The 22969-nt window shown below is 34.7% G+C and overlaps 1 protein-coding gene across 1 annotated transcript in view; it reads left to right on the top strand.

Moving 5' to 3' along the window:
• LOC149779832 (FACT complex subunit SPT16-like) overlaps window positions 1-22969 on the top strand; it is an 88660-nt gene that overhangs the window by 53561 nt on the left and 12130 nt on the right. The window contains exons 15-24 of the mRNA XM_089936502.1: window positions 641-768; window positions 2591-2726; window positions 4253-4379; window positions 6776-6894; window positions 8210-8335; window positions 13085-13273; window positions 14902-15071; window positions 15969-16098; window positions 18901-19033; window positions 22763-22837. Coding sequence (XP_089792628.1) covers window positions 641-768; window positions 2591-2726; window positions 4253-4379; window positions 6776-6894; window positions 8210-8335; window positions 13085-13273; window positions 14902-15071; window positions 15969-16098; window positions 18901-19033; window positions 22763-22837 — 1333 coding nt within the window. The remainder of the gene's footprint in view (window positions 1-640; window positions 769-2590; window positions 2727-4252; window positions 4380-6775; window positions 6895-8209; window positions 8336-13084; window positions 13274-14901; window positions 15072-15968; window positions 16099-18900; window positions 19034-22762; window positions 22838-22969) is intronic.

Here is a 22969-nt window from a genome sequence, read left to right as displayed (position 1 = left end):
CTCCTAAATTTCCTGACATTGTCATGCTCAGAAAATGATTTTAAGTAATGTTAGCAAAAATAAATTTGATTTGAAAAAATCAATAGTTTGTATTTACCACAACTTTATATGCATTTAGTCTGTATAAATAGCATATTGTCGTACTGAGCAAGTGAAGGCATCAAAGATTGCATTTAATTGTGAAAATATTCCATTGTCCAAAGGATTTTAAAGACAGAATGTAGGTATGTTGGTTATTATTATGCTATTGTGGGTATGTCTGCGTGTGTGAGGTGATATTTTTAGACAATGCTAAGCCTACCAACTATTTTTTCTTTTTTAGGCGCATTAAATGCTTCAGGGAAAACACGTTTTCTTTTTTTTATATCAAATTAGACATTTCCAATGACTTTATATGAAAAGATAACATGTTCTCAATTGGACAGTGTCACTTTTTGAAAAGTGGTATTGTATCATACTATCATTGTGCATCAGTTTTCCTTATAATATTGGCTTTGGCTTTGGTTTGTGATTAAAAAGAAACACTTGCACGTGTTTTTATGATTTACAAGTGAGGATAATTGACTAAGAGCAAAGTGAAACAAATGCAACAATTTGTTTGTAAAATTAACTCTTTTTTTTTTTTTCTTCTGTTTTGCAGAATATCAGTCAGTCAGTGGAAGGAGACTACACCTACTTGAGAATCAACTTTTTCCATCCAGGGTCAGCTCTTGGTCGAAATGAAGGCAATATCTTCCCACAGCCAGAGGCTACATTTCTCAAAGAAATGTTAGTAGTGACGGTTATTTCATTCTTTTGTTATTGAACCGTATGTCTATATGATAACCTGGTTATTCTCCATCATGTAGTTTTAGCCTTGTCTATTCATCATTCCATCTCTATTACCCTAGTTAGGGTTTTTAGTTCTACAAGTCATAGACCAGAAGAGCATCTGAGATGGCTTGTTGTCTGCTGTCTGACTTTTGTCTCTTAACACATGATTGTTTTGATTACTCCTATTCTATTTGGAAGGTTTCCGTGAACCTTCACACACACATACTTATCCCAAAGTTGTCTTGGTCCTAAACAAAAATGTTGCTTCATATATATCCAATATTGACACCAATTTTGATGCTGCTTGTCCTTGAAGGAAAGTTATCATTATTGCTACTCTTTCTAAACAGAAGTCATAACATGTTTTACTAAAAGACTAATCATGATTTCCATTTGGAGCAGAATGAAAATGGTGCTAGTCCGATAGCTGTTACAAGGAACATATTGAATACCTTGGCACTAATTCTGGAGTTTTCACCAGAGGTCTTTAAATGGTGTCTTGTTTGTCCAAATGAAAATGGTGCCAATCTTACATGGCTGCCACAGTTGCTATTTTTAAAAAAATCTTGTCACTCAAGAATATCAGGGATGGTTTCTGCACTCTGCAGTTAAGAGGAAGAAATGTTTTCTTTTGAATTCCTGGAAATTCTTTTCAACGGTGGAGTGTTAGTCCATTTGTGGGTCTTTTTAATAGAGGTATGCACCAATTACTACCCTGAAACATTTGTTGCATGATGGTGATTTTTTCCTAATTCTGTTCTTATGCTGCCAAATAAAGACATTTAGTTTATTGCAACGTTAACATAGCTTCCAACCCTCATGATTTTGGCGTGAATTTCAAGACTTTTTCACTATTCACATATTCACGCCACATACAGAAAAAATCATGAATTCTCAATTATTTTAAATCTTTAATAAAATAACCAATTTCCCGTTAAGCGCTAGTCGTGATATCTACAGTTGCCAAAACGGTCCAGTACTGCTGGTCGTGATATTAGTGGATCTATAGCTGATTGGTACAGATGGCCTGGTAGCAAGCATTTTAGTGTATTTTAATCTATATGTAAAAGAGTTGTTTTACAAATGCATTTGAGAGAAACTTGGGCCCTTTGCGTAATTTTGCTTCACTCATGAACTACAAACACCGATTTGAATTACCATTTGGCACCGCATCTTGAAAACATCTTCACTAACAAGGACAAAGAAATGTATTGCACAAAAAGTGTAAGTTTAGATTGGAATATACCAAAAATTGGCCTTGCATTCAGCCATCAAACACTGATGTACATCATGCTTTTTGCATGCAGTTTGCCACAAATTTCAGTAGTGGGCGTGGTGGCAGAGAGAAAGTGAGGAAGCACATTGGTAGCAGAAAGCACATAGAGATTGTGAAAATTAAGAACTCGCAGCAGATTTCAGCTCTCGACTGAAGACCTACAAGCTACCAACGCCAAAGCATAGCTTTTGAGTTTTCTTGTTGAAAACAGTCAACCTTTATCAGCTGGAGACCATGCTAAACATTTGTTACAACAAATAATCCCGGACTAGAAGATCACTTCATGAATTCATGTCAGAATTCACTAATTTTTATCCCTTTTGTCACTTTTAGCGAGCCTGGAGGGTTGGCAGCTATGCATTAATTTCTGTCTGCTACTAACAAAAATATTGCACAGACTAAAGAATGGCTGAAGTCGACATACAAGCAGCTGCTGCAGATCCCTCTAACAGCTTAACACTTAAGATGTTTGCGTTTTAAAATTATTATTTTAAATTTCAGCACATACCGTAGTTCAAATGTGAAGGAACCAGGTGAGCTGTATGCCCCATCATCAAATCTTAACACAGCTTTCAGACTGATCAAAGAAGTGCAGAAAAAGTTCAAAACTAGAGAAGCAGAGGAAAAAGAGAAAGAGGTACTTGCGCACTATTGAGTTCTGTTTCAGATCTGTGTTGCCATACGTGCCAAACTAGTTGAGAAAATAACAAGTTATATTAAAAAAACCTGTCAAAATCGGTTTCTTTCATATCTTATATGGAACGGTTATAGACTTAAATTGTTTTATTAAGAATTTTTGTTTTGTGTCTGTTTGACCCTCACATCATTTTATGCTGGAGTTTGAATATTTTAGAAATAAATCATACCCATCATGTGTCATTTGTCCCAGAGAAACACTGGTATTGTTAACTCAGGAGCCTCAATAAGCCCATGATCTAACAAAACTAATGTTTATCTGCAACAATTGACATATGATTGGTATGATTTATTTCAGTATTAACACATCATAATATCATAAATTAAAATTAGTGAGTGTTTTCTAAATTAAAAATCACTCTTCACGGAATATTGTTTTCCCAATAGGAGCCCCAGCACTTCTCTTTGTAGCCAGTCAGAATATTTAGGTAGTACGTGTTTTCAGATCTTGTGCACTATTATAACATTATTATGAACAAACATTGTGGTTTCAACATAAAATTGAGTCATTCACAGACACACATACACACACACACACACACAAATATTTCTCTCTTTAAAAAAACAATGGATGAATTATTGATGTTCAGTATGCTGTCTTTTTCATCACAATATGATTCTGTACAAAATACTTTGAAATGTGCATCTGCTTCAGGTCTGGCCAAGACCAAATTTACATGTGCTTTTTCATCAGTTAAGCAAATATTTGGTATTATAGGGAAATATACACCAGCTATTTTTTTTATTTCTCTATTTTCATTACAAAAATGTCAAAAAACAAACATTTTCAAAAACTTTTAAGTAACACTTTAGATTTTGACCAAATTAACACATGTAATGTCAGACTGTCACCATAAATAACTGCTGTTACTAAACTTAAGAAAACCAGGATCTCCTGTTTTTTGGTGGAACTTGTTCTTTTTACTTGAGCCTCTTAATAGTTTAGCCTACTTGAGTGGAAGAGCAAAACACTTTTATCTATGACATGGCCAACAGGTTTATCAAGTTGTTTTGTTAATTTTTATGTCGTGTATTTGCTTGATATATACAGGCCATGGCCTTGTGAAACATTCCAAACATTATGTTGAGACTTCAAATAAAGACTAGAATAGCTATTCTGGCTATTATAAAAATGCAAAAGTTACATATTCCTGTGCCTGTGACCTTATTTTCTCTCCACCCCCACTTTATATATCTGGAGGGGGAATATAATGCTAGCCATATCCAAAATTTTGCTTCTGCCCAGTCATTTTCAGGGGATATGTATTGAAACCAAATTTGATACAAGGCTTCATTTTAAGAAGACATATTTCAGTTAAGTTTTACAAGTTGATTAATCAGAATTTTAGAGTTATTGCTCATGTTTGGCCTACCACTTTTCCTATCAGTTGAAAAAATATAGACATGGTCATCTTCATTAAACACACCATTTTAGTTCCATTTTAATATTTTGTTTGACTTTTGTAGGGTATTGTTAAACAAGATGCACTAATTATCAACCCAAACAGAGGTAACCCCAAGTTGAAAGATCTGTACATCCGTCCTAACATTGTATCGAAGAGAATATCAGGAACCTTAGAAGCACATACCAACGGTAAGAAAAAAATATTTATGTATTGAGGATGTTGATCTTGTGGAGGGAGGAAGGATCCTAATTTACACAAGATCAAATGGAAAGACAATTCCATTGATACTGATAATCATATTACTGCTCTAAATATTCTGTGTAATATTTTTTCCATATTTTTCTCTTTTTTTTGTCATTTGAGATTTTATATTACCATTTGAAACATTGTTTTTAGAAGTATCATTGTCGCTTGTTTATTTTAAAGACAGTTCTCATGTTCAGAGGAGATAAATGCAATCAGGTCTATTGTATTATAATATTTTTGGTACATGAAGAAATATAATTTTTTTTAACTATGGAAAATAATGTGTACAAATATTAATTATCATTTTGGGAAAGGAAAAAAGATCTGACACTGAGGATCTAAAATAACTACATGACTCAATATTGAATTCACATGCATTGGACTTTGTCCACAAGTACGATATGTTGCTTGAATTTGTTTACATATGTATTGGAATAAATAGCTTAGAAAACATATCAGTGTTGCACACGTAGGTGTTTCATAATCCACCTAAAATATGTCTTGATATGAGAGATTTTCAGCCCTTAAGACCATTTTGTTTCATGTACCTTACAAAGAAAAATTGAAAATATATACGATGCAGCACATGTCCTAAAAACTTATTCCAAATTAATATCTTGATTAGTAAACTTAATTTTGTTGGGCTAGCACAAGGAAAAAAAGCTGAGATACAATGTGGCCTCTGTTGAGAAAATTAGTCTAAGATGGTGTTTTAAACTATAATCTTGAGAAGGCAGATGCAAACTGTTTTCAAGAATTCACGCAAGCTTAAAGTATTTATCAGAAAAATCTCTAATAGAAAATTCATTAAGCCCTAATTGTTTCCCTCATTGTTTTCACTTGCAATGGGCTTTGATTTTTAAAACAAAAAACTTATGTGCACAGAATCATCATATCTTTTGAATAAAAGCTCCAACTAGTACTAAGGTGACCGAACAGATTTTCAGTAAAGATGTGCTTTATATTTGCCATTCTTTCTTTTTGTATGATACATAAATCGAACCATTCTCAAGCATGACATTTTTAGAATTATTTAATTCATTTGTATGAAAAATAAAAATGTTCATTTATAAAACAAGCAAAATTATCCCTTGATTGGATCAACATGACTGAAACATTAAAGGGTACAAAAAATGTCAAGAAATACAGTAATCATTTACATAAATTTAAGTTGCCTACCTCAACAAAATTGATCTTAAATGCCAGTGCATCTATATTTTGTTACCATATTTTAGTAAAGGTTGGGGTGGGGTGGCTTTCAGCTGCACTTTAAACACATTGGATGTATCATGCCAAGGAAATAGGAGCTCAGTGCTCTTTTGAAGGACACACCAAGGCAGCCAAACCAGACAGGCCTGGGTTGGTGTTAAACCATATGACCTTGGATTAGAAGTCTGATCTTCCAACTGAGCTGCCCTGGCTCCCCAATTTTAGTAAGACCATGAAGTTTGTTACTGTTAATAGTAATGCAAAAGTATGAGTTGAAAGATGATGGACATGATGCAACAGCAGGTTGGAGTTAGATCTAGCTAAAACACTAAACACGTTAAATGAATGAGAAGCGTATGAGTGATAAATGAATTGGACAGCCTATGTGCATAAAGTTCTACAATGGACATAAGAGAATGATATTTCTAAATTGAACCAGTCATAAAATGGAATTTCAACAGATGATCACATATATGAGGAGATATGCTTAAAAAATATTAATATTTGGAATCATAAACAATTATGGTTGACATGTATAGCTGTCAACAAATAAATAAGAAATTTATGAACAAGTATCATTGAAACATGACTCAACAACAGGTATGATAGGTTTATAATTTATAGTGATAGTGACATTGAATTAAATTTTAACACAAATAGTGATATTGAATTAGATTGAATTTAATTCAGAAGTAGAACTTATATTCTTTATCTCATAGTATCCATCATTGGTTAAGAGTGATTTCTAAATCTACAGTTTCAGTCCAGTGGTAAGGAACAGCCTCACACGGTCCACTCCTCCCATCCTGCCAATGGATTAAGAGCCTTAACTCGTAAATCCATTTGTCCAGAACCTTTGGTCCCTCACACTGAGTAGACCGAACCCATCTTGCGAACCAGTATCATCATTGACCACAGTATCCATTTTACGTTAAAACCCAAAGTTGTAACATCTTGTTAACAGTAAAATAAAAATAACTGAGCCATTTAATACATGAAACTTGCTTAAGTACAAACACAATGGTATACATTACGCTTGTGCACACAAGAATTGTCTTGTTGGCAAATTTTAACACTATTAGCAATATTTTAATTTCCATTCCCATTACTTTTTAAAATGTACTTGCAGGGTTCCGCTTCACCTCTGTGCGTGGGGACAAGGTGGATATATTGTACAACAATATCAAGCATGCCTTCTTTCAGCCATGTGATGGGGAAATGATAATCCTTCTTCACTTCCACTTGAAGGTAAGATAATGTGGCTTTCATATGGAGTTTGAAGTTCTCATGATTACCCCTCTTGACTGCTTCAGTGGCCTAAGTGGTTAAAGGATATGCCTTAAATGGGAGAGGTTGCAGGCACAAACCCTGGCTGGGTCATACCAAAAGCCTTGCTAGGCATTCAGCATAAAGAGGTTAATGTTAGGACCAGTCAGCCTGGTACCAGGATAATGTGACTGGTTGGGGCATGATACCACACTGCAGACATCTTAGCGATATGACTACAATTGTTATAGCTACAATAAAAATTTTAATAACACACTCTTGAAAAACCAGTGTGAGCCATTGTTTGGATTATCCACCATTAAGAAATAGGAAGCACAAATTAAAGTTAAGAGTTCCTCACAGATTTAATAATTTCTTAAAGCTTTTTGGGGTATTTATCAGAAATGTACACACTTTCCCATTTGTTGTTATGCTGTTCACATGAAATCTATTGTGGAAAGATTATTCTGGACTCGGATCTACTGGCATATGTTGAGACTCTGGATCTGCGAGGGGGGGGGGGCAATCGGTTTCAGTCCATTTATGCTAATATATAATCTTTTTCAAAATATTGATTGTATTGCTGACAGTAGTAATAATTTTTCTTGTCTTAATAAAATTACTTACAAAATATAGAGTAATTGGTCTCTCAGGTCAGTTTTTTTATGTCAAGAAAGGCAACTCAGACGCAGGATATGATTAAGTTTTATGGCAGTTATTTAAAATGAAATCACCACAGTAATTCCTCAAATAATTTTCAGATTTTTCTAAAAGTTCTCTTGACATAAAAAAGAGAAGAAAATTAAGAAAATTATTATAAACATATTTTAAAGTAGTATGTTTAGACAGCAAAAAAGGAATGGCAGTAATTTTGGAGTTTATTTCTTCCACTTGGTTTTATATAAATTAGAAACATTTCAATCCACCAAGGCACAAATATTCTCAGTGCTTCATTTTGGCTGTTGAATGTCCACATGAGCTGAAAGTTCCTTATGCCTGAGGTCTGGACCCATGTTTACAACCTTTACATCCAGCTAATTTTACCCTAAGAAAGTCTGGCTGAATCGGTCTTTTTTAAATCATGACAGATACATTGAACCATGTCAGTATAGGCAGAAGCCTGGGGATCTAACGAAAGAAATACTTGGAAGTTGTAACCAACTACTGCACAGAATCATATTTACTGTATTATATGCTTGACTTGAATTATATATTGGGAACCTGGATATCACAAAAAAATGTCATCCCATTGCCTATGATTAACATAAAATGTTTAAAGTTTCTTTTCCATCTTTAGCATGCAATTTTATTCGGAAAGAAGAAACACATTGATGTTCAATTCTACACTGAAGTTGGAGAGATCACAACAGATTTGGGTAAACACCAGCACATGCACGATAGAGATGATCTACATGCTGAACAGGTAAAACAGTTTTTCTGCATTTTTTTTTCTGCATGTATACTTGAGCTCTTATTAGTCCTAAACTTTTTTTTTTAAATTAAAAACTTTCTTATGGGTATTTCAGATAATAGATTATTTTAGAGTTTAAAACTTGGTCAAGTCTGGTTATATGCAGACATTTTCATTTTTATGCTTATGTCTATAATTTTTTTTTTTAAATAAAGGTGTTTATAAATTGAAAGTATATTGGATTAATCCTTTCTTGAAGGAAAAGTAATAGGTCAAACCTTTTGCAACCACCTGCATGTAAGGACAACTTGTATATAAAGAATTTGTTCTCATAGAGACAACTTTTAGATGGTCATATGAGGCCATTTTGGTCTTAACGGAAAATGGTGCCAATCTGACATATAATATGGTCACCACTGCAGCCATCTTGAAAATCTTTTTGCTATTCCTCCAGAATGGAGGTCATATCAGCATGGGATTTGGGGGGCTCCCCAGTTGGTCTAAAGTGCTTGCCTTTGTTGATCACTGCTGTCAACATGTGAAATTAAAGAGGAAAAATTTTCAAGAATTATATCACATTGAGATATAGCCAGGAACCATTGATATTCATATGGTTATGAACTGCAGTTTGTGAAAGTAATGGAAGTAGTTATGGTCAAAGTGTACTTTACAAACTTTGCAGTTGAACATAATATTTACTGTTGCTCCATCAGTCTTGAATCACACTTATGAACGTTTTAAGTGCCCATTTTTCAACTTGACAGTAGCAGTACATAATACTTTGTTATACCTTACTGAAAACTGATCTAACCTACTTAAAATAAAAGTCAACTGCCTTACTGAGTAGGTCTTGTTAGGATTGTCAGGTCTGATACTAATGTGGTTTTTTTACCAGATGATTGTATTAAAACAATTGGTGCTAACTAATGTCCAGTATCGCTACTACAGCAGCCTTGTTGAAAATCTTGATATTGCTACTCTTTCAGAATGGAAAGTTATATCTGTAAAATATTGTTATCTCAACTAATGTCCAAAAGGATGGCTACATCAACATGTTTTTTTTAAACATTAGACGTCTTGTGATACATCATTGGTGTTGCCAATCATACATCCAGTATGGCAGCCATGACTTCTTACATATGTTGTTTCCCCCCCCCCCCCATAATCATTATGACATTAGGTTCTTACTTGAAGACTTCTACTGATGTCCACTTATTCTAAATGAAAATGGAACTAAGCTGACATCCATCCAATACATGCATCACAGGAGCTAAGTTGACAGTCTTGTTATCCCAGTAGGTACAAGATATGAGTTCAACACTCCACAGTTAAAAAATAGTTTTGAATTCCTCTAAATTCTTTTCACTCATTAGAACATTGGTCACTTCAAGAAGTTCTTGTTACATTTTTCAGCAGTTTTGATGTCTTTTTTTTCTTCTTAAAAATAACTTTTTTATTTAAAAAAAATCTTTGCATCCATCCACTTCCATCTTTCTGACACTGTTATGAAAACAACTAGTCTGACAGTTTTAGCTTGACATGAAGCTTGGTACATGTTATGATCATCATTTGTAGATGCTCTTGTTGACAAAACACTTTGCTGTTGTTATTTTTGTAAGAGTTCTTGCCCATTTTGACTTTAAACTAAGTATTGTGTCTGACATAATCTTGTAGACACAACTTGCCTCGTAGTTTTCAGTGTTTCACCATGAAACTTAGTAAATGTTATGAAGATATGCATGTTGACAGATCACTCTGAAGGACTTGGAGTTAGTGGGGATCAAATCCAAATCCCAGAGATATTAAAAGTAAACAATTGGGAAAAGATGCAGTTACTGTATTACGGTAGATCTTGGCTGTGCAGTTTTTAGTTGAACTTACAAGCAAGTATATGTGGTATTGAATGAAACGTGAGAATAAACACTTGAAAAACGGGGGAAAAACTGCATTATCAAATATTCATGCATGACGCACGCATTTTGTAATGCTTGTATTTCCAACAGCTATCAGTTAGCATTTCTCACCACCAGTGACTAATACTAAATTAAGGTTATTTTTATAAAGTGTAGTATCACTATTTGAAAGTAGAATCTGTCCGACTTTTTTTGCAAACTATTACATGCATAACCATTAAATCTGTACTCATCTTTCCAGTTTCGCCAACTTGAAAAATTTGTCACTACTTCTCCAGAATTGTCATAGCAACATGGGGTTTTCATTGAAAGACTTCTTTTGATATGTAGAACCAGTATTTCAAAGTATATTTACACATTTTTTGTTAGATTGGCTTTTAAACTGGTTGATTTTTTTAATGGCATACATTTTATGTGTTTTAATGGGGTTGAAAACCAGCAGGTGCATTTTTTTGGCCATAATCCATATTCACATAATACTTTAATAAAATGGAAAGTTTTAAACATTAATATGATTCTGATTGAAAATGTTACAGTAATAATTAATATAACATTTATTCTATAGTTCACTGCAAAGATTTATTTTATAAGACCCAAAAGCATTTTCAGTTTCCTTCACATGATCATGGCCTGGCAACCACTGATGACATTCATTGTGATTATTAAGCTTTACACTTTATAGGCTGTTAATAATAGTTCTCAGGTCCAGATTTCCCCTTGGATCACTTTATATTTTCAAAGAATGGAGAATGTCTCCTCTCTGTACCAGCAGAAAGTGGTAATGACAGGACAACCATGCTCAGCCTGCAAAGAACTTACAGCTTCAGTTTTTCTGTTGCTGTGTTTGTAAGGTTGCAGACTGCTCTCCAATACTCCTCCAAGCTATGTTCACCCTGTGGAGGAAGTTCCTGACTTTAGATGTATTCCTGAGCCTCATCTTCAAGGGCTTCTTTTTCTTCTCAGAGTCAAAGATCTGTTGGCAAGTTTCACCTCTGTAAATATAATAAAATTAAGATTGATTTAGAGTAGAAAAAAAACCAATGAAAAACTACATGATGTATTTAAGCTCTTTTGAACATTTTATCCCAACTTTAAAATTACCTTGATATATTTTTATCTTGGGCTTGAACTTAGCTTATGTTCATGGAAGCTTAAAATAGTCTATGAAATGCTAAAGATGCATACCTTTGAAACACAGTGCAAATTCAGAACATTAGTAACTCTGATATCCAATCATTGTTGAAATTGCAATATTTCTTAATTGGTGGTTTTCTTGGTATTGACGCAATGGCATGAGCTTAACAAAAACTGTAATAGATCTCCTTAAATATTCCTCTGAAAACATCTTGAATAATATAAGAAGGAGTTAAAGACAGAAAGTCAAAATACTTAATCTTGTGTCAGCCAAAATCATTTTTTTGGTTGGTCTCCATTTTATATCCCTGCCACCAAAGGTTGGCCAATTTTCATCAAAGGCTCACAAGACATCATGGACCACCTTTATTAGTTACAACACTTCAGAAAACATAGTACAATATTGGCCTTAAATTCTGGAGATTACAACAATAAGGTAATTAATCACTTCCTGTATTCACATGTATTAAGTTCTGATCCTATTATTCCCATTCATCATTGCTTTGGTTATTGTACTGGTTTCTGTTCCCAAGTAGACTGATTCTGGATGGTTTCTATAATGTCCTGATAGAACATGTAAGAATACTGTTTTGTTTGTTTTATTAAATTTATGTTAAAAAGTTGTTTATATTTCAAAAGCTATAGATTTAAACTATAAAACTGTATGCACAGTAGTAAGGATTTATAACTGTATTTACGGCCTGCTGCTGTTAGAATGACATACACATGATGTTGGTCCTTAATGAAAATGGTGCCAATCAGACTTACAATATGGCCACTGTGAGACCCATCTTGAAAATCATCATGTTGTTACTTCTTCTGAACAGACCGCTCCGGTGACCTAGTGGTTAGACCGTCCACCTCCAATATGGGAGGTCATGGGTTTGATCCCCGGGCGAGTCATACCAAAGACTTACAAAAATGGTACTAACAGCTGCCTCGCTTGGTGCTCAGCATTAAGAGGTTAGTGTTAGGACTGGTTGGCCTGGTGTCAGGATAATGTGACTGGGTGGGACATCGTGCTACATGTCTGCAGCATGATGCCCGAGTGCTAGACATCACTATAAACTGCCACACTGCAGACATCATAGCAGTATGACTGAAAAATTGTTAAAGCTACGTTAAAAATCAAAATCACACACACACACTTCTTCTGAACACATGGCTCTTACAAACGTAAGGTTTTACCTTAAAGACATTTGGTCCTAAATTCGTACTGCTTTTGACAGAATGGTCATACTCCATGTTGTTTCCACTAAAATACTTTTTGCTTGGTCCCTCATGATTTTGTACTGTACTTATAGGTGTTTACATGCAAGAAAATATTTTTGTTACCAAATTTGGTATATTGGAGTTTCTCAATAACATCAGAAAAGTACAGCAGTTAAAAAGAACAAATGACAAGAAACAGACTTTACTGGCATTCAGGAAATTCCTAATAGCTAGTAGAGCAGCATTCACTTTGACGAACAGTTGATGTTGTTGTTGTTGCCATTTTTACTTTGAGCCTAATTTAGCATTGAGATAAAATCTTGTGAACAGTTTGTCTTGCCTTTTTTATGAGTTGCTGTGAAACTTGGCACATATTATGAGCATCATCGAAAGATGTCTGTTAACAGATTTTAGTGCTCCTGTACTTTTTATAACAGTTTTGCCCTTAGGACAGAATTTTGTAACAAAACATGTGCTAATGATTTGTACTACGCTATCACAGGCTGAGAGAGAGCTGAGACAGAAGCTGAAGGCTGCATTTAAAGGATTTTGTGAGAAAGTGGAGGCCACCACAAAACAGGAAGTAGAGTTTGACATGCCATTTAGAGAGTTGGGTTTCCATGGTGCTCCATATCGAAGCACAGTTTTGCTTCAGCCAACCAGTGGTTGTCTTGCCAACCTGAATGAATGGGTAAGGATAAGTTTTTCTGCCATTTTTTTGTCCTGTCTGAGTTTTTCAAATAACAACACATAGGCACATGGATTTTTGATTGCAGCAGCAGCATCAGTGATGTTAAGAGTTTTGTTTTTAAAGTCATTCATGTGTACTCTGCTGAACCCATCCATATAATATGAACATTGAACTTGCATTTTGTTATTTAATGCTACAGTATTAAGTAACTTCAGCAGAGATATAAAACAGTACTTAAAAAGAGATTTGTCTTTTCTAAAATAAGATACTAGTCCAGGGCCTGTTCTAGAACATAATGAAAAATCAACTACATGTGCAAAAATTGCAAATGATATTTTATCTTAGCGAAGTGGAGGATAGCTATTAGACCAGTGGCCTGTGGCCCACAAAATGATTGGTGTCACAAGGTGTCATGAGAGATAACGAGGGTGGTGTGGCCCTTAGGCCATCAAAAAGGCCCTCATGTGGCCTTCAGGGTGGTTTGATTTTGAGACCCCTGTATTAGACCAATCCCGGCATTAGCATTTGCACAAATTAAAAGCAAATGCCAATTTTCAGCCTCACTGAATCTTAACCATTCTTTCCTCCTAGGTCCAAGATAACAGTTTGTAGTGGATTTTCATAGCATCTCTAATTTTGTATATAATATATATCACTTATACATTCTTGGCTAAATTTTTGCATTGAACTTGTGGGGTTTTTTTGCACACTATAAAATGTAGTTCTACGTGGAATGATGAAACATTCTGAGGGTGTGCATCTTGACGAAGACTACACTCTCATGATAACAATAGGTCACTGTGACTCGTATTTCACATTTCACTGACTTGGGTTACATTTTCTCTTTCAGAAGCTCTGTTCATCCAAGAATCATTAAACCAGATGACTGAGTATCTTAGTACCACACTCTCATTACAAAAGAAGATTGTTGTGACCACCAATTAATATTTTACTGGCTTATGCTAACATTTTGCATTCATCTTATGACCAGATAGGTTTTTTGCACATTATGTATGCTTTTACCTAGATTTATTAAACATAGTGATAGATGAATCATCTTGTTGTGAATTCCTTGGAATTCTTTTGGCCAAATAGTGCCGGTCCCTTGGAGGGACTTTTGTTTACTGTTTTATGTCATTTTTGCCATGTTACACTATGTAGCTAAGTTTGATAGGTTGGTATGTATTTTAATGGTATGTCAGCATAATAATGGCTAGTTCTTATAAAAATTGAATTTTAAATGTTTAAACATTAAAATGTGAAGAAGCAAAAGAACTTGAATAAGAAAACATTTTGTTGTCTCTTTAGTCAGAACTTATTTTTGGCATTATTTGCAATGGCTGCTGGAGAATATTAAAAGCTTTGAAGAGGTGAGCTTTGTAATTGTGGAGGACGCTAATAAAATGGCAATAAAAATCCATATCAGCTGTTGCATAACCTATAGCAGATCAGGATCTGTTCTATTTGTTTCACTTGTTATTTCAAGCTAATCAAGTAAACTACAATTGTACCTTTTTCAGTGACAGGTTTGCGTTAGCACTCTTCTTGGTGCATTTTACTTTATGTTGGGGTGGGGGAAAATATAGCATGTACTTCTTTGTCAATAATGAACTACATAATTGTTTCAGCCCCCATTTGTGATCAGCCTGGAGGAAGTAGAATTGGTCCATTTTGAGCGTGTCTCGTTCCATTTAAAGAATTTTGACATGGTGTTTGTGTTCAGGGATTACCATCAGAAAGTGTCCATGATCAACTCGATACCTATGAACATGCTAGACCATGTCAAAGAGTGGCTGAAGTAAGGATTCTCTCCCTCAATCCCCCACTCTCCTGTCTCTTTCAAGGATTAGTTTATCCATCTTGTTAAATGTATTTTTATAGCTATTGAATTACTTTCAAGATTGATAATCTCCACTGTATGTCTCCTTAAACATGACCAATCTCAATTATGAATGTGCTTATTTGACCCACATTCTGTAAGAATTTTATGTATTTGAATCATGCATCATCAGTGATTTCAACATCTTTAATTTTAGATATTTTTAACTAAAAGTCTGCACTTTGATAGTTTAAAATTTTGAAAATCAGTATTTGTATCTGAGAATCAACATTTTTGTCAGAAGCAACTAGTACTTTTGTACTCTGGGGTTGATAGCTGTGTATTTGGAGGAATTTAATGTTTGTTTGTTACATTTGCACATTTTTTTATACAGAGTAAGTGTAATATATTGCACACCATGCAAGGAGTTGAAACATTTCATTGTGAGAAATTCATGTCAGATTACAATTTTTGTTGTTGACATGTTAAGACAGGCTGAGTATATTGGACTGCATTGTTCTTGGCTGTTTTAATTGGAATGGGTTGTTTTTAGTACAATCCTAGATGAATGAAGTAAATTAAAATACTTTTTGTGATTGAATTTTCATAAATTTGGTGCCTTGTGCATATTTCTGACAAATTTGTCTTGAGATCTATGTGTAAATCAGGAAACTGTCAAAAATGGACATATTGCGGCCATAAAATTGTTTTTATTGTAAACAGTTTTCCTTGATATGGTTGTGTAACTGAACTCGGGAACGGGAGTTCATATGTTATTCTTGATGATTAGGTTTCCATTTTCACTTCACACTATTATTGTGTAATCCATTGTCATGAAAATGAATAAATTATATACATTGTTTTGTCTTTATACAGTTCCTGTGACATCCATTATACAGAAGGTGTACAGAGCTTGAACTGGACAAAAATCATGAAGACCATCACAGATGACCCTGAGGGGTTCTTTGACAGTGGGGGTTGGTCTTTCTTGAGTCCTGAGAGTGATGTAAGTAACTGAGAATCATAAATAGCAGCTGGTAATTTGCATTGTATATTTATAACTTGCATGATCTTTCTTTATGTACTTTCACTTAATTTAATGAATTTGCAGATGGACAGCTTGTTGCACCTTTGTTTCTTTCCTGTTTGCATTCCCCCCCCCCCCAACTCAAGGGGCAAAATATACATATCACAAGCAGAAATGATAACTTTAGTGTAACAGACAGATAACTTTTAAGTTAAATTGCCCAATTGTATAAACTTGGCAAAATATGTGGAATGAGAACTCCAGCAAGCTTCATCACATCAAACCCATCATTGGGGATTGGCATCCATCATCTAGAACACATTGCAGAGATGATGAGTTGGTATTGTGACACCATCGTACATAGAACACATACTGGGCTCTTACACACCTAATGCAGACCCACCAACAATTACAATTTGACCTTAAGTCTAGCTAACGTTACTCTTTAATTACAAACTCGCAGAATAATATCAACAATTACAAAATGTGATTTTTGTGGTCAAATCTGGAAAATGGCTTGTCTTTGATCAAAATCAGGGTTTCGTATTAGATTCAGTGAAGTTATGATCAAGGAATCTAACTTCTACATTAGCATTTTACATACATGCCAACCATTACACTTTTGGCGTATTCACTGGGCTTTTTTTCATTAAATTATGCCTTACGTGTAAAAGAATTCGGATTATGCTTTTTCGGTATGTCCCCCTCCCCCCCCCATATAATAATTTGTTTTCTTATTTTTATTAACATCCCATTGATCTTTCAGACCATATTCTAGAAAAGATGGCTTCTACGTAACTACAACATAGGTGGCACTCTACAGTTTCGTATTTTGCATAGGGTTAGGATTTTAAAGAAAAATATTTTACCCGGCTTTCCTCACTGGTTATACTGGCTATTTAAAAAAGACCTTGTATATCTTAGGTATAATTGAAAGAACCTTTAATTTCCTTTATTTTGGTGTATGATTGATGGGTGTACTATGGGTTATAGAGTATACAGCTTGGCCTTACTCAGATGTGCACCTTTCAAAAAAGTGCTAGCTCCACTTGGTCATTTTCACTTCCTGAACTTCAGAGGTAAATTGTATAAAAAAAGAACCGATAATATTTTTTACATTTGATATATTTGGTAATTCATTCATTGCACTTCCAGAAGCTTGTATTGTCTAGTCTGGCAAAATTCATTTTCCCTATTTTAATAGCTGCTATGGAATGTACTTTAGCCTAATTCAGGCTGATTTTTTAGCACAAGGGAGCAGTCATTTTAGTTAGCAGTGTGTTTAAATCATGTACAGTTTCCAAAGTCCAATATCCAAAGAAATATCATCCACATTACATTAATGTAGCATAGAGGTATGCCAACATTCTCTCCACTGTGCATGTTTTAATTGCAAACAACTTCACCTTACATACGTCACTCTCTCAAAAGTACATAATAACTGGTGAGCGGCCCCCATAAGAGTATGCTTGTCTGGTGCCTTGCATGCACTTTCTTAACAGTATTATGTTCTATTTATATCAGCTGCCCTATTTCCAAGAAACGTGCTGGTTTTACTTTCAAATTTTTAACCTCTTTCTGTTTATAGCAGCTTTATGGCTTAGTTAGGAGATGACAGACTGGTTTTCTAATTTTTAATTTTTGCTTGCAGATTCTTTGTTCTAATTCATATCTGATACAGAACCAGTCTATAGGTATTTTGCACTAAAAGTCAAGTCAGATTTATTCTAGTAGATGTGTGTGTTAGAGCAAAAATGTTTTTCAAATTATTTCATGGAAAGATTAGGAAAAGACGAAAAACCGATTCAAAGATGAACACATGAATTACACAATACAGCGTTCAATTCTAGGGCAGCTTCACGCCCACTGCAGGCTGTGTGGAAAGGATTTTAATATTGGTCATGATGGTAAAACAAAGAAACCTTGAATTAGCTTGTTTTACAAACTCCAGTACTAAGGTAACTTGTAATTTCTTTTTTGAAGCAGAACTTATAAATTCAGAGGCATTATTTACCGAGTTCTTAATAGAACACGGACTACCCCTAGTGGTAGAAGACTACATTGGTCCTTTGTTCAAACGGATGTTTCCTGATTCCAAAATTGCAGAAAATATGCAAGAACAAAATCATATAATATTGTGCAAGAACAAAATCATCTAATATTGTTAGGTGTTTAGCAGAAGATACTTCACTTAAAATTGCAGAAGCCATGAAAATTGGGATGTTTAGTATTAGTATTGCAACAGACAGGAGTAGTGATTATGATGTCAAAAAGTTGTACCCAGTCTGTGTAAGAGACTTTGACAATGAAAAGGGCAAAGTCAGAGTGCTTTTCTTTCATTACCAGAATTAACAGTAGATTCCACTGGAGAAAACATTTTTTTTATTTGCTTGATAATGCTTTAAATAAACATAAGTTGGTGGAACTGCATGGGGTTTTCCTGCCATGCAAGAGGGTGACCCAAGTAGCAGAAGTAGTATAAAAATTGAGATTCTGGACCATAGGGTTCTTTGACATAAGAGTCTTCACCAAAGCAGGGTGATATATCATGTCTTGATGACTCTACACTGTTTCTACCCTGTACATTCCACCATCATTAGATTTTTAACACAAAACTCTTAAGAACATTCTAGATTTCCACCCATATCAAATTAAATAAAGGCACCTTCCAATAGTCACCACCACATTTTCCCCAGAACAGTCCTTAGAAAGGGTACTTATAAAATCATAGGTAGACTAAGGTTTGCTTTCATTGTATCTTTTTTTTTTAAAAAAAAAAAGGCTGAAGCAGAGGAAGATGATGAGGAAGATGAGGATGAAGTGTATGAGCCAAGTGATTTAAGTGAGGAGGAGGAGGAAAGCAGTGATGACTACAGTGAGGAAGATAGTAATTGGGAAGATGAAGAAGAATCAGGTGAGAAATAGTAAGATTGTTGTGATTCCTGAATTATCAGGTGGAGAACTTTAGTTTCACTTTTCTGTGAACAGATGTGTTTGTGCTTACAGTGTTTAAAGTTGTAGCACACCTGGACATAAAACCAAGTTCATGCTATGGTCTATAACCCCTTTTCATCATATTTCCACAATTGGTGTTTACATCATATCAAAATCAAATTATACAGAAAGCATATTGGCATGAGCTTCTTTCAAATTTGTTCAAATGATATATATCTGCCGTCAAATATGGTCACCATTACTGAAGTAGAAAAATACAAAAGGACTTCTTAAGAATCACTCGGAGAATTTGACTGATTTTGACAGAAAACTAACTGCTTGAAGTTCTTCCAGATTTGTTCATATGATGACAGTCTGCCTACAAAATATAGGCTACTGTTAATAAAATAACAAGACATAAGTGGCAGTTCAAAAATTGCCGAATTGGGCCAGAATTTGGGGGAAAAGCATCTCAGCATGAAGGATTGTTACTAAAAATAGAAAGAAACACTTTAAGGGCTTTCCAAGAACCATGTAGCAGAATTTAACAAAATCATTTTGGCATGAAGTACTTTCAGATTTGTCCTAATGATGCTGATATGCCATCAGATATAGTTGCCATTATTAAGTATAAAAAATCCTTGAAGTGACCCCTAAAACTGGACTAGAATTTAACCATACTTGAATGCATTCTGTACATACCAGTTTAGCTATTAAAGCAAGGTAAGTAACCTATGGTGTGGCCTATTGAGAATCACTGCTTTGTTATGCGGAGTTGTCCCACACGTATGGAGAAAACATTATTTTACAATACACACAGTGTAAATTTAAATAAAACAGGGTAAACACATTAGAAAATAATATACCGCATAAATCTGACTGAAGACTAATTTTATTCTTTGGACAAAATATAAAATATATGACAAATAACTCTCCAAGTCGTTATGTTTATGCATTGTACACAGTCTTGTGAATGAATTTGCTGTATTGTGTCCTTTGGTTTTATTCTCATTCCTAAACAAAAAGTAACCAAAGTAACTAAATACCTTTAGACCGCTCAGGTGGCCTAGTGGTTATTGCGTCCGCCTCAAATACAGGAGGTCACGGGTTCTAACCCCTGGCCGAGTCTTACCAAAGCCTTACAAAAATGGTACTTACAGCTGCCTCGCTTGGCACTCAGCAATCTGAGGTTAGTGTTAGGACTGGTCGGCCTGGTTTCAGGATAATGTGACTGGGTGGGACATCATGCTACATGTCTGCGACATGATACTCCAGTGCTAGACATCACTATAAACTGTCACACTGCAGACATAGCGATATGACTGAAATTTTTTTAAAGCTGTTTTAAAAATCTAAATCACACACACACACACACACACACACACACACACACACACACTAAATGCCTTAATAGAATTGCCATATTAAAGTGCCTGCAATATTGGTTGTTTTAATGTTGTTACATGTATCTGCATCATTTTATGGCATTTCATATATTCAGTGCCAAATGTCACAAATTATTTTAACTTTTAGTAAAAATACTTAAAAAGTACATGCTTCTCTCGAGAAACAATTTGAAATATGACTGAAAGTAATGGAATCCATGTCCTTACCAAAAATTCCTTTGACATCAGATGGTTGATGGTGGGACTCGGTCATAAGTCTGATACCTTAACCCCATAACAATCATGGCTGTCCTGGGTGCTGATCTCATTGGCTTAAGAGAGTGGTTTCCATGTAATGACACCAGGAGTTATGGAGAGAGGCATTAATCCATGCTGACTGCCTAAATTCCTCTTTTATACCCCCTCCCCCCCCCCCCCCCCAGGTATTAACATTGCATATATTCACAGGTATGGGTTAGGAATTTCTTTAAAGTTACGTTTGAGTTCGTTTAGAGGGATAAACATCATATGGTGATAGTTATGTGGAAATAGGGAGGAAGTACTACACCCCTCCTTTGATAACTCTCACACAACAGGGGCCAGCATAGACCACAGTATATGCAAGGGTGTCATTTACTGAGGGATCTCTTCAAAAATTAACAAGGGGTTGCCATCCTGGCTAGACTTTGAAAATACCATGGAAGGGGGTGTCACTGCTGCTTAATTGCTCAATACTTATTTTATAATTGCATTGGGAATAGTTGTCAATAAACAGCTTGTTCACTTTTAGGTATAAATTGCCTTTATTTTCAAAATCACCAACCATGAAAAACAATTCCATGAGGTTTCAATACATTGCATACATATTTGCCTTGTTGCGTATTATGTCGCTGCTTTTTGCACAACAAAACTATATTCCTTTTGTTACAAAGTAGAGACATTTGTTTTGTGCAAAATTGTAGACATTGAAACTCCGTGATGGCTAGTTCTTATGCAAGTATGATTTGCATGGCTATTAACTATTTTAAGTAATCCATTCTCTCTATATGATTTGATGCAAAAGACATGACTAACATGACAAAGCAAAGCTGGTCTGCATTAATTGAGTGTAACAATACGAAAGAAATATGATTGGCAATTAATTACCCTCCTTTTGAGTTAGTTTTGCACAATACTTAAAGTATACTAATCATTTTATATATATATATATATATATATATATATATATATATATATATATATATATATATATATATAACTGCCTATCCTAATTTTAAAACCTGTGCAATAGGAAACAAACTTATTTTTGTGCCTTTTAATGATTACACTGAAACCAAATTTAAAACATACCACTGAAACAAATTTCACTTCACAAAACTTGTTTAATTTCTATTTATTTCTTTAAGCATTTAAACCTGTGGACATTAGTGACATTTTCACTGTTTTATTTCGATCCCCGGCCATGTCATACCAAAGACTTGCAAAAAAAAATGGTACTAACAACTGCCTCGCTTGGCGCTCAGCATTAAGAGCTTAGTGTTAGGACTGGTCGGCCTGATGTCAGGATAATGTGACTGGGTGGGACATCATGCTACATGTCCGCAGCATGATGCCCCAGTGCTAGACATCACTATAAACTGCCACACTGCAGACATCATATTGATATGACTGAATTTTGTTTAAAGCTACGTTAAAAGTCCAAATCACACACACACTGTTTTATCAAAGGTTGTAATGTACTTGGAATATGGGTGTGGGGTGAAGAAAATGTAACAGTATAAGACGACTTATTATAACTTGAGATGATGTTGATTCAAATTTCCTGATACTAATTACCATTTTTGATGTTCAAATGAGCAATCTTTTGGGATTTTGTTGACCAGTATTGATCACAATTTTCTTTACATTCAAGAAGTGTAAATTCTTTTGGCATTTTCTACCCTGCCCATGTTATAATTGGGTTCATGAGTTATCGAGGGAATGTAACTATAGATATGCCACCGAGGTGAGCAAGTGTGTGAATCATGCAAAATTTGTTCAGATTTTTTACCTTGAGAGCAGTGATGTGCGAGAACTCCTACAGTTCACTTTAAATTTGAGCACATAAAAATGGTCAGGTAGTAAACTATTTACAAATCTGGGTACCTCAACTTGACATAAATGGTTGTTAAACTTAATTTTAATGGCACATTCGACCCTGGAAAGCTTTCTCAGTTTTAAGATATCCCCCACCCCTTGCTTTTGATAAAATCCTAGCAACAAGTTTAATTTCATCCGATGACAAGCATTGGTTATTAAAACAAATGTGTTTAATGTTTTGACAGAAGTAGAGGAGGAATTGGGATCCAGTGAGGAGAGTGGGAAGGATTGGGATGAACTTGAAGAAGAAGCCAGAAAGGGTAATGTACAGTTTCACATTAGTGCTAACATTTTCTGCATTCCATGTTTGCTTTTGTATACTGTGCATTCAGCCATGTACAGCATTGACTCAGACCTACAATCACATCATGCATGGCCTCGTATTTATTTTA

This window comes from Sinohyriopsis cumingii, chromosome 16 (genome assembly GCF_028554795.1).
Source record: "Sinohyriopsis cumingii isolate HCF-2022 chromosome 16, ASM2855479v2, whole genome shotgun sequence".
Classification (NCBI taxonomy): Eukaryota; Metazoa; Mollusca; class Bivalvia; order Unionida; family Unionidae; genus Sinohyriopsis; species Sinohyriopsis cumingii.
This window is presented reverse-complemented; position numbering and strand designations above follow the sequence as displayed.